The 12,254-nt window shown below is 36.0% G+C and overlaps 2 protein-coding genes across 2 annotated transcripts; one reads left to right on the top strand and one right to left on the bottom strand.

Moving 5' to 3' along the window:
- Nucleotides 1–2,328: 2,328 nt before the first annotated feature.
- LOC141595600 (non-specific lipid-transfer protein 2) lies at nt 2,329–3,008 on the top strand. The gene has a single exon (XM_074415565.1). The coding sequence runs from the start codon at nt 2,413–2,415 to the stop codon at nt 2,698–2,700; it is 288 nt and encodes a 95-aa protein (XP_074271666.1). The 5' UTR covers nt 2,329–2,412; the 3' UTR covers nt 2,701–3,008.
- Nucleotides 3,009–3,147: 139 nt separating this feature from the next.
- LOC141595595 (kinesin-like protein NACK1) lies at nt 3,148–9,275 on the bottom strand. The gene is made up of 15 exons (XM_074415563.1): nt 9,101–9,275; nt 7,763–8,064; nt 7,520–7,609; nt 7,325–7,425; nt 7,065–7,181; nt 6,877–6,958; nt 6,715–6,782; nt 6,568–6,627; nt 6,323–6,447; nt 5,969–6,170; nt 5,776–5,883; nt 5,564–5,650; nt 4,522–5,469; nt 4,108–4,430; nt 3,148–3,608 (listed from the first exon to the last, which is right to left on the bottom strand). Exons 2-15 carry the CDS (start codon nt 8,031–8,033, stop codon nt 3,281–3,283), a joined length of 2,910 nt encoding a protein of 969 aa, XP_074271664.1. The 5' UTR covers nt 8,034–8,064; nt 9,101–9,275; the 3' UTR covers nt 3,148–3,280.
- Nucleotides 9,276–12,254: the final 2,979 nt, after the last annotated feature.

The following is a 12,254-nucleotide window of genomic DNA, read 5'->3' on the forward strand; positions in this document are numbered from 1 at the left end:
GAGTCTGAACAATAAATAAATCACAAATTCTCATTTGTGACCACACATATCCGTCACTCTTAAGTGACGGATACCATTTTACCTCACAAAGTACCCACTTTTTCTCTCTCTGCAACACTATTCATGTGGTCCCCTTTTTCCACTAACCCATTTTGTTACCATTTTAACTCACAAAATATCCGCCACAAATGGTAACCCGTCACAAGGGAGACCAATTGTAAATAAATAATACAAATTATTGGAAAACTGATGTGACATAGTCTTAAGACTTTAAAGAGTCTTACCAATAAGCATACATTTATGTCTTGTCCTCCTTACACCTAAAAGAGGATGACCAAAAGTCCAAAATGGAAATTAAATATTGTAAAATTCTCTTTTAGGTCTAAGGAGGACGCAAGTATTTCTCGAACCGTTTTGACAGAGTCAGGTATGTTGAATCATGATGTTCTTGTCGATTCGGCTAGCTAAACTGTTTTACATAGTCGGGTTTGTTAAACCATGTTGTTTGGCAAGAAATTGCATTTTATTCTTTTTACTCTACTATCATCATTTTTTTCTTATTTTCTTTGATTTCCTACATTCATTTTCCTTTTCCGAAAACTGTTATCGAGAAAACACTTAAATAACAGACCTATAATTTATCTTTTTTCACTAGTCAAGACGTTTTAACTAAAACTTTTAAATTTTTCAATTCCTAGAGCCAATAGTCCAACTAGTGCCCCAATTTCGCCAAACATAAACTGTTTTCTACTTTAATCTATACTAAGATTTAGATTTTAGATACCGATCTACTCCTTTCACTATCCACAACGCTTTATTCTGTTTCCTTTAATTTAATTTTAATCCAATTACCTTAACAAAGAATTACCACAAATGACAAATCATCACTACAAGAGTGGCCAGGACCTACAAGAAGCATGCGCCTATCGAAAGGCAACTCATAATTAACCTCAGAAAAAAAGTAATTTGCTTTCCAGCCATGGAACTATCATACTCGAGGCGTGCATGCTTCATATTATTAGTATACAAATTCTCGGACGGATATATCTGTCGCAAGCTTGTGACGGCTCAAGTACTACCTATGTGGATAGATAAGACAAAACAGATTATTACTCCCTAGACACTCGGCTTTTACTTATCTATCCATATGGGTAATACTTAACCCGTCACAAACTTGTGACGAATATACCCGTCATAAGGGAGACTTGGTGTTATTAGTACTTCAAGTAAAAGAAATGCGGAAAGGTGACACCCACATCAACATCAACCAATCTTGAGAATCTCTTTGCACCGAATTAATTATTATTTCACTCGACTTAAACAGTTACTCCAATCATAATCATAATCATATATTGAAAAATACCAATTTACCATGTAGTAATGGTCATAAGTCATATATCTATACAAGTGACTATTTAACGTAAATATTTGGGTTTTTTGTCAAAAACTACCTTATATTTAGGGGTATTTGTAAAAAAACTACCTTATATTAATTTTTTTGTTTTCAACTACCTTTATTTTCTTTATTTTTGGTCAATAACTACCTATGCTAAGAGTATAGACAAATTTGGTTAGTTTTTCGGCTTTAAACTATCTCATACGACTCTTTAATGTGTAAATCATGCCTAGACCAGATTTTAGAAAGTCATGATGTATTTACGCTTAATTTTAGTGGATGCTCATAGTTATTATTGAAATGTGAAAAACATAAATCTTGGTTAGATGAAGTTAAATTAAGGTTTTTATGCGGTTGATCATTGTTGTTTGATGTTAACAAAGTCATGTGAGATAGGTTTATGTCGCTAAATCGATCAAATCTCGCCATATCGTGAGCTTAGGTAGTTTTTGACCAAGAAAAGAGAAAACAAAGGTAGTTTAAAACAAGAAAAATAATATAAGGTAGTTTTTTTACAAATACCCCTAAATATAAGGTAGTTTTTGACAAAAAACCCTAAATATTTGTATAAATATACCGTGTTTTAACTTTTAACTATTTCAATGGTGAAAACACTTTAACTAACACAGTAATACGACTAACAAGGAGTATGAGAGTATCATATGAAATTACTTATTTATTTCAGGTCATATGATTTTGAGTCGGGTCAACATTGGGTCATCAAAGTTCAGATCAGGTTTGGGCCAAGTCGGGTGAATTCGGATTTTGGGTCATGCAATTTTGGATTACTTTTAAATTTTGGCTCATCCTTATCGAATAGGGTCAGCTTTGTCAGGTCTACTAAAAATAGCTGAAATCCAATCTATAATATTTTGTACCTATGATCCACTTTTTTCACCTATAAATAGAGGACAAAATCCAACATCCCCTACTCAAAAACAAACTCAACTCAACACTTGTGCAACTTCAATCTTCATTCCTCCACTTAATTGAGTTTTTTTTTTCTTTAGACAAAAATGAAGTTTAATATCAACATTGTACTTTATGCAATGGTGGTGGTGTTGCTTTGGGCCGAAGCAACCCGGTTTGCAAATGCAGTAACTTGCAGCCCAGTTCAACTAAGCCCATGTGCAAATGCAATCACTTCTTCAAGCCCACCAACAGCTCTTTGCTGCACCAGAATCAAGCAGCAGAAACCTTGTCTTTGCCAGTACATGAAGAATCCTACTCTTAGGAGGTTTATTAATACCCCTAACGCCCGTAAAGTCGCTAATTCCTGTGGAACTCCTTTCCCCAAGTGCTAAACTTCTGGTTTTTCAAAGTTTAGTTACAGTAAAACGTGGTAAGATTTCAATGGATCTTACCACGTGTTACTGTAACTTACCTTAAGACGGACTTACCTTAAAAGTCGTTTCTACTAGGTAACGAGATGCATGCTCTATATATATATTTTCATGTCGTGTGTTTGTAATTTATGTATTGTGGGAAAAAAGGATCTAGAGGCTTATGATGCATTATAGATTATATAGTACTATATGTCTGTATTGCTTTTCTCTTATGTTGTATTTGATCAGCCGTCTCTTACTAAATATCGGTAAAACCGACATTGTGACTCCTCCTGCCAAAACATGTGTGCAAAAATGTACAACATTGACGCGTATGTCACCATCACCGGAAAAAGAATGGGAAACCGGCTAAATTTTTATAAATGAGAAACATGTGAATGAAAAAAACGTAATGTAGCGCTAAAGTTGTCGCAATCAATCACGAAGAAATGAAAGAATTGAATGTGAAACTATGGAGAAGAACTCCAAAGCTTTTTTGTACATGTTCATGATGCAATTTCGACATTACTTACAAATCGGAAAGTAGTTCATGAGTTCATCACAAGAGAAGAAGGTTTGAGATTTGGTTCCAGCCTGCTGTCCAAGGCCTTTTATCATTTGGAAGTGCGAAGTTTAGCTCAAACATCTCTCTCGAGGCCTTGCCACCTTCACAGAACCCTACTAGCTTGGCTACTATTTCCGCACTTTCATCAATGTGCAGAGGATCATGGGGGTCTGTCCACAGTTTACTCACGAAGTGCAACCTCCTGTGTTTTCCTTCAAGAGGAATCCCCCATTTCATGTACAATGATTCCCTCTCATCGGCACTTAAACGCGTACTCACCCTTTTCGCTAGGAACTCCCTCTCGCGTCTTAGAGCTCTGATACTACAATTAGTGAAAAGGCCGAAAAAAGTGTCATTGGTATACTTCAGCTGATATAATATCATGTACATATAGGAAAGAAAAAACGGAGGGTCTGATGTAAGCAGCATTAGTCCTGGTAACACAAAGAGGTTGTTTCTGAATGCTATAGGATTACACTTAAAAAATCTTAACGTGAGCCCCGGAATAAAAAAAAGAGGTTTTTTTTTTTTTTTTTTTTTTTTTGGTGTTGACCAGGAGTATCCCCTACTGACAGCTCGGGTAATCTCCTTCGGGGTACTGAATCGGACCCCTCCCAAGTTAAACTTCTATGTGATTATAGTTGAAGTGCACCTCCAAGTTAAACTTTTTCATTCGCAAAAGTCAGGAATCGAACCCCTGACCACGAGTTTTATGTGATTATAGTTGAAGTGCACCTCCAAGTTGAATGATTATGGATATTTTTCCAGCTAGAATTACACATAAGACATAACATTGAATGAGATATAAAAAGAAAGAGAACCTGGAAGAAACAGATATAGTTGGTTCATCTCCACCAGGAGCAGGGCTAGCATCATTTCCTGTTTCAGCCAGGTGCTGTTGCAGCCAAGTCAAACGCCGAAGCTCAACTTCAAAATAGATCTGGTCAGCTGGATCGCCTTTAAAGAGAAGATAGAACTGAGTTCTGTGAATGATGGAAACATAACAAACATCCCATAATTCAATTATTTGTTGCCTTTGTTCCTTGAATGCTATGTTCCACGAAACCTCAGGTTCATTTGCCTCACAATCTTCCTCGTCCTCAATATTGTAACCAGCAGCTTCATTTGCTTCTAATTCGAGCACCTATACCACCAAGGAAAACCCAAGAAATATTTAACAAAACATAGCTTCATGCAACATGTATCGGTCAATGTGGCACAAAATTCAATATTACCTGGCAAACAAGCAACTGCTTCTGATACTGTAATTTCGCCACACGCTCTTTCAGTTCTGTAACATATGCTCTTATGCTTCTCACATTTTCTTCAGCTGCATTCTGAAACATCTGCTTCATTTTCTTCATGTTAACTGAACTTGATCTTCTGTATCCGGATCCTTCTTTTGCTCCAACATCAAATCCAACTCCTTCAGTCTTTGTTGGAATTCCTTTATCAGTCACTTGCGGAGACTGAGTAAGCACAATATTGTCATTAGTCGGAGCTCTATTCTCAATTTCGGTCTCCACAACTTGGTCAGCTGCAGACAAAGGGGAGCATGGGGACCTTAAAAGAGGCTGCTTGTTGGCACCGTTGCTTGAACATAAAGGAAGCAACTTTTTCTTCTTTGATTGGGATTTTGTTGGAGTCACTTCACCTTTAGCTTGTTCATTATCATTATTTGGAAGACACATCACCAGCTTATCGATGGACCGTTGGACATTTTCAAGTTGCTCTTCAAGATCAGCAATAGTACTTCCTTGGGTGTGAAGTCTTGTTATCTCTTCCTTGAGATTCGCGCTAACACTTTTGTTCGTGGCAATCACTTCCCCAACTTCATTGCCAGTGAGTTCAGGTTTTACCAAACGCATTTCTCGTATCTCATCTTGAAGCTTAGCTATTGTCTCGGCCGCATCTTGATTGCCTAGTCTATGGCAAGCCACCTCTTTTTGTAGCACTTCAAGAGCTCGGTTAGCTTCTTCACCAAGCTGTTCTTGTAGATGCTCAAGTTTCCGAATTTCATGCATGAGTGTGAAAGGAGCTGTAGACGACTTCCGCATAGACTGCCTTAGAACTCTATTCCTAGCCTGTCCTGCTTGTTCCTTTCTAGGTAGGTTTGCTGACAAAGGGCCGGTGAAGGACAGACATTTTACTACTGGTCTAGGAGATTCAACGGCATTTACAACCTGAAATCAGCATCAAATGTTAATACATTAGCGATAAACAAGATCGAGTAGTCATATGAATGAAAGAAAAGAAATAAAACAAAATGAAAGCCACCTTGCCCTCCAACTTCTGTCGTAACTCGTCCACTTGAGATAAGGCAAGATCTCTTTGACGTCTTAACTCTTCGATCTCCCTTTCCATCTGAAACAATTTCAGTAAAGCCATTTATTAGTTCTACAGGGTTTTCCCTGGTTGATCTTTTTGTTCCTTTCTGGTAAAACAGTTCAATATTTGGAAAATCCTAATCATGGTTGTAGCGGGCTCACCTGCTGAATTTTGTAGTCCTTATCTGAATCATCAGGAGTGCGCAAGACCGCTTCAAGTCTAGCGACTTCCTTTTGCAAGTGCTTAACTAACTGTTTGTCAGACACGACCTGGAAACGAGTAAAGCAGATGTCAGCATTGGGCTAAATGAGGGATTTTACAATCTCTTTGTATGTTTTGCAACTCAAAAATTACCATGTTCACTTGAGCGTTGTTAGTAACTTCTTTAGCACGAGTGGCAAAAAAGAGGGTGTTTCTTGTTTGCTCAACATGACTCGTTGCTGGACTCAATGTGCATATAATAGCAGTACGAGCATTGCCGCCAAGAGAGTGCTGCAAGATTCGTGTAAGTTTTGAGTCTCTGTAAGGGATATGGCCACTTCGTTTTCCACCGACACTGCCAACAAGAGAGTGACATATATTAGTAGTGCTTAAACAAGGTTGAAACATAATGTCCCTCCATTCGACTCTCATCATAGGTAAAAAAATATACTGTCAAAATTACTGTACGGTAAATGTCAAGCAGCATACAACTAAAACCGTCTTTACCTGAGCTTCCTGATAACAGTAGTCAGAGTCATCAGACTTAAGTTTATATGACAACCCTCCCGGAGTCTAGCCCCATCAGCATGTGTCTGTGATGCTCTCTCACTTCCAGCAAGGTCGACAAAATTCTGCAACAGCACATAATGAATGACATGTTTATGCTGAAACTATTATTGCAAATTTGCAATATCATAATTTGATGGGGAAAGGGAAAGGTAATTATATTTATTTATCGATTGAGTAGCTACCAGGCTTGCAACATAGGACCGGATGCATCCTGAATTCTCACGAAGTGTACTTTGTATTGTCTGCAACATAAACGATAAAATCAGCGTGAAATATTGAAAACAAAATGACTTCAAAAAGATTCAATGAAGGATTCACAAAATCATTACCAGTCTAATGATTTGGTGAGACCTTGAACTATTATCATTTAGAGCAGTTTCGCCCACTTGTCGTTGAGCTGAAGAGTAGACAGAATATAAGAGAAATAAGTAAACGCATAAAAAGATAACTTGATTTTAATCTGTAATTAAATCGAATTAACATGTTCTTACTCTCACAAATGTTGATCAAGTGTCTAAGATGTTTGTCATCAGCAGCTGTTTCCTCCACCAGCTTCTCAACAACAGTACCTTTCTGCACACGCCCGGAAATAGGAAAATTAGTATACTACAGACATCAACATGCACATAATCTGTGCTCAACAAACCGAGTAGTTGAACAAGTGCTGTTAAGGGCATACTTCTGGATCATCCAATAGCTTGAGATTACGGCCAGATTCGGAATTCAGAAGGTCTCTGACATTCTCATTGTAGATTTCTAATCCTGATATTCTTATTGTGAAATCTCTTTCTGGTGTCTGTAATCAAGCCGAGCAGTAAGAGTTAGTTTGACTGTCACTAACCGTTAACATCAACTAACTATGTTTAAACTGTAAGTACAAAAAAGTTGATTTTTCGTTAATAAGGAGTAACTGAATTGACGTCTGAATCTAAATCTTACATTCATTATGTGGTTATAAATATCTGCAACAGCCTTTTCTGTAATTCCTCGCATTGTATAAGTCTTTCCACTGCTCGTCTGTCCATATGCAAATATAGTTGCTGCAAAAACACGAACAGTTCAAACAATGATTCAAGCACATACTAGAAGGTATGAATACATGTTGTCTCACAAAAAAAGATGTAGCTACAATACCATTAATACCCATCAGAGCAGACAGCGCAACAGTTTTCACTCCGTCCTCATAAACCATCTCAGTCACGGAATCAGGGCCAAATACCTTGTCTGAAACCAGAAAAAAAGAGAAATATGCATGGAATCATCAGCATGTCTGTTCAAATGAAAATGAAATGACATAGGCAAATATAAAGGCCATGAGAAAATACAGACTTTCAGCATTCAAAGTCAATATTAAAGAGAGTTAATCAAAGTCAATACCGAATGTGAATGAAGATTGCAGAGTTGAGCGATCATTAGTTGGAGGCTTATAAACGATAGTATGATCATCAATGCAATCCCATGCTACTTGGTCCTTAGCTGCCTGTTCGCGGTTGCTCAAAGGCCTTAGCCTTACTGTCACAACAATTTTATCTTCCTTTTGTCTGGGCCCTCCTGGGGTTGATGCTGGTGTACCAACTCTTGATGCCGGGGTTGACACAGGTGTTTTCTCAATCTTTGAAACTGGAGTACTCGGAGCTTTCACAGTCATCCTCACACTGGCTTTGTGCTCACTCCGGTTTCTAAAAACAAGTCAAATGCAGGATTCAAGAATACATCAAAACCAATGTGAAAAGCACAGAATAATTTCCCTTAACACCAACACATCAAGCTGTGAAATCAGTATAAATCAGAAATGTATTCTAAAACTACTTTCATAGGGATTCAACCAAAGACCGCGAATTTTCATCTTTTATTTTAACCAACTGTGTCAACTCATTCGGACAATGGGTCGGAAGGGTTGATTAATTAACAACAATTATTCATTTTCTAGGTTAAAGAATTATATCACATAACAAATCCAAATTCAAAGTCATAATCAATACAAAACCCCACAAATTCCAAGCTAAATTCATTTAAACCTGAAAATACCAAACCAATTCTATCCACAATCCATTCATCCAAGATCCAACAATACCTAAATGATCCTTGAGCTAATTGTTAAATCTTATAATCAACTAGCTTGGTAACGTCAAGGGGTGATACTCATGACCTGAGTTCGAATCTCATTAGCAACATAATTTACCCTGGTGGCTCCCTTTACAAAAAAAAAAGCATGAACAATTAGCTCCCCAATCCATGAACAACAATTGTGGCCCCGATTCTGGATCATTTTTTTCCGGTTCAAAATAAGCCACAAGGTCAGTACAATTTCCTCAACGTGCATAATAACTCTACTATCCCAATTCAAACCCAAAACAATTCAAAACCCTAATCGTATAATTCATGGGTTCTTAGCTAGCAAAACCTACCAATCTATCAAATTATTTAAAAAAATTATAAATTCCTGATATTTTTCTCTACATTTCTATCAAATTACACATGGATTCAACTTCTAGCTGAAAAGCGACTAGCAGATTTTCATTTTCATTTTATCTAATACAGTAATTTTCTAACAAATCAGTAATTTACGATATTATTATTATTCATATTAGTAACCAGTAGCGGAACCAGAAGTTTCTAATTTAGACCGCCCTGCTAGCCCCCTTAGTTCCACCATTATATGTAACACGTTAGAAAAACCGAAAATATACATAATAGGAAAGAAAGAGGACTTACAAGTTACCAAATTGCCGAATATAATCCCACGAAAAAAAAAATGAAAATTAAATTGGGGAAACTAAAAATCTCTAAATTTGAAAGGAGTTAGAGAGAGAGAAAGAGGGTGTGTAAAGGAGCGTGAGAAGACTGAGAAAGATAGGTGGAATTTTTGAAAGTGAATGTTTCCGTTTTTGTTTGTTTGTAATTAAGATACGTTTGTGTTTCTCATGACCAACGGCTAGTTTTCTCAATTGTTGATCTCTACGGTTTTTTTAAACCAACAAAATAAAATGAAATTGCCGTGGAAGAACGGGAATATAGATTAGTGGACGGATGGTTGGATGACAACTTTTACGTTTAATATGGATAAATATTCATTTTAAACTTACCCAGATGAAATAGTATAAAGAAAACAAAAGTATTATACCTAGAGATTAGCAAAAGACTTATCATATCTATGTAAGTAGGATGATAATGCTATTTGGCTCATTTTAATCTTAGGATATGTCTGTCTTAGAAAGTGATAGGATATACGATCTACTCCCTCCATTCAACTCCACGTTACGGGTCGAGTTTCGACCCGCTATTTACGGGTCAAAACGGGTTTGGGTTGAAAAAACCAGGTTATTTACGGTCGGTTTTCGGATCGGGTCAGGTTTTAACAGGTCGAATGTCAATCAAAGTACACTTGAAAACATTAACTTATCAAAATAATGCTCTCACATATTAAGTAAAGGGAGTAACATGATATTGAGGCCTTGAGGGACAACAATTCATTTTTAAGCACATAAACTTCTTCTGAAGCACACAAATTCCACAATGATAAACCCTTGTTTATGCTATACATTTGATTTATAATACTTCATAAGAATATACTTCGTATGATACTTGTATTTTAAATCTTCTACGAAATACTTATTCAAGCTGACTACCATAATTGAATAATTACCTTGTAAATGAGAGCTTCATGCATGTCACGGTTATTAGAGGCTAGCACGTTAGCCTACAATCCCACATTCCCACATACACTGAAATTTCCAAGTGGTAAATAAATAAGTATTGTTTAAGATGGAAATTATCCGTTGACGGGTCAATTATTACTACATGATGGTAATAAAATTAAAACTTTTGATATTTTTTAGACAATTTGTTATGTGATTTGGACTTTGGAGTATTTACTCGTTTAAAGTCTAAGATGAATAGTGCCCGTCTTGAATGAGAATTTGTGATAATGTAAAGCATGTTTTTAAGCATTGACGACGTTGGTCGTGTAATATTTTATTTTCTGTTAAAAGTCAACGATGTATGATTGATCTGTTTAAATAGCTAAACGCTTGTATAAATAAAGACAATAAAACTGCAAGATTATCCAAATCCTACAACTTCAGGTACGTGATTTGCTAATCTTGCTAATTCAATTTAATTTGTTGATTCATTAATCTTGCTAATTTAACTTGTTTTTTTGTCTTTGGTAGAAGTTGTCACCATATTTACGTTCTTTTTTGGTGGCAATATCTAACGTGTGCCTTTAGGGCACACATTAAGAGGCTAAATATAGAAAGAATCAAAGGAATATATCATGAGAAATGTAAGAATCAACTCATTTATTCCATATTTAGTGAAATATTCCTTTAATTCTTTCTATATTTAGCCTCTTAATGTGTGCCCTAAGGACACACGTTAGAAAAACCCTTTGTATAACGAGACTCATGTTAAATTCTTAAATCACATGGTAAAATTAATATTGACTGGTTAGTGGATACTGGACACTTGAGTTAATGTTCTCCATCCTCTATAATAATGTTGAACATAAATCGAATTCAAATTAACAAATACTCCGTAGTTGATATTTTTTTTCTTTTTCCTCTCAAAATTTGCTTTTTGATTTAAATTGTAAGTTCTAATTACAAATTTACAATCTTTATCGAATGCAAGTATATGAATATTTTTGACATTTTACAACGATTTTATAGTGAAATAATGGAAGCTCATAATTTGGATGGCGAAATTTCGCCCGCTGTTGATGTTACGATACAGGAGTCAACGAGCTCTTCAAGTTCAGGTAAGAAACTTGCATCAAGTTTAATTCTAATTACAAGTTATGGAATGTGTCTTACACCGTTAAGAAATTTAGCTAGTCTTGCTTGTGACGGGCTAACATTTCCATTATGGATCATAAATTTCATGGTTTGTGGCTCTCTTGATGATTTTATGCTCAAAACATCTCCCATTTGAACGCATAGGAGTTGTGCATCTATTATGAAGAACCCATATATTACCTAGACGTTTTTTCTCTTGGACCACCAATGATAGATCATTCTCGGAGTGAAATCACTCTTTAATTGATGTGTTGCTATATAAAAAACATAATTTTCTTTCTTTGATTTAGGACATACTAACTTTCAAAAACCCCATTCACCATAGTTACGGCAATAATCACTAGAATGAAAGACCTACTAATTACAGATTACTCTATTAGGTTTAGAAGATAGGACAATTATAAACCTTATACAACTTCTTAAACAAAGTTTTCCGTAAAACAAAACAAACCTCCGTGAAGAGTTAGGAACGATAAACACCTAAGAGGAGGAGGCCGAGGGTGAATTAGGTGTACCTTTTTAAAATTTGTTCTTAACTTAGTTAATTAATAACTTAAGTGAAGAATCTTGAAGTACAAAACTTGAGAAACTTAATAGAATGTAAGTTCACAAGAAAGTACAACAGTTCTATGTCACAGTATTGATGACTGTGACTCAGAACGGGCAACAAGTATAAACGAGAAGGAGCAAAGTATGAGAATGTAAAAGTAAATGAACAACAAATGATGTTTTAAAAATTGGTTCGGCCTCTACTCCGAGGCCTACGTCCAACCGTTATTTTATTGCTTGTTTAGAAATTACTCAAACGACTAAACCCTTACAATGAAAATAACTCACCAATCTACCCCGAGGTTTACAGTTTTTGAAAACAAATTCATTGTAAGACGTCACAGTGCAGCGAACTGATACTTCGAGGTTTACAGTTTTTGAAAACAAACGAATACTTTAAATTAGAAAAAACGTTTTGCAAATGCTTAAAGAACAAAGCTCTAAATGCACAAATGAGCCAACGGGATGTTATTGTGTCTGTGAAAAAAGACTTCCCGTGTCTCTGTGATATGAAAACACATGAT

The sequence above is a fragment of the Silene latifolia genome, chromosome 1 (assembly GCF_048544455.1).
Source record: "Silene latifolia isolate original U9 population chromosome 1, ASM4854445v1, whole genome shotgun sequence".
NCBI lineage: Eukaryota > Viridiplantae > Streptophyta > Magnoliopsida > Caryophyllales > Caryophyllaceae > Silene > Silene latifolia.

Bases quoted from the DNA above. Each gene is read 5' to 3' on its own strand.
- LOC141595595 (XM_074415563.1), bottom strand. From the start codon at position 8,033: ATGACTGTGAAAGCTCCGAGTACTCCAGTTTCAAAGATTGAGAAAACA. The intron at 6,628-6,714 runs GTAATGATTTTG...TTTATGTTGCAG, and splicing joins CTCACCAAATCATTAGACTG to ACAATACAAAGTACACTTCG. The intron at 5,470-5,563 runs GTGGCTTTCATT...TGCTGATTTCAG, and splicing joins GACAGAAGTTGGAGGGCAAG to GTTGTAAATGCCGTTGAATC.
- LOC141595600 (XM_074415565.1), top strand. From the start codon at position 2,413: ATGAAGTTTAATATCAACATTGTACTTTATGCAATGGTGGTGGTGTTG.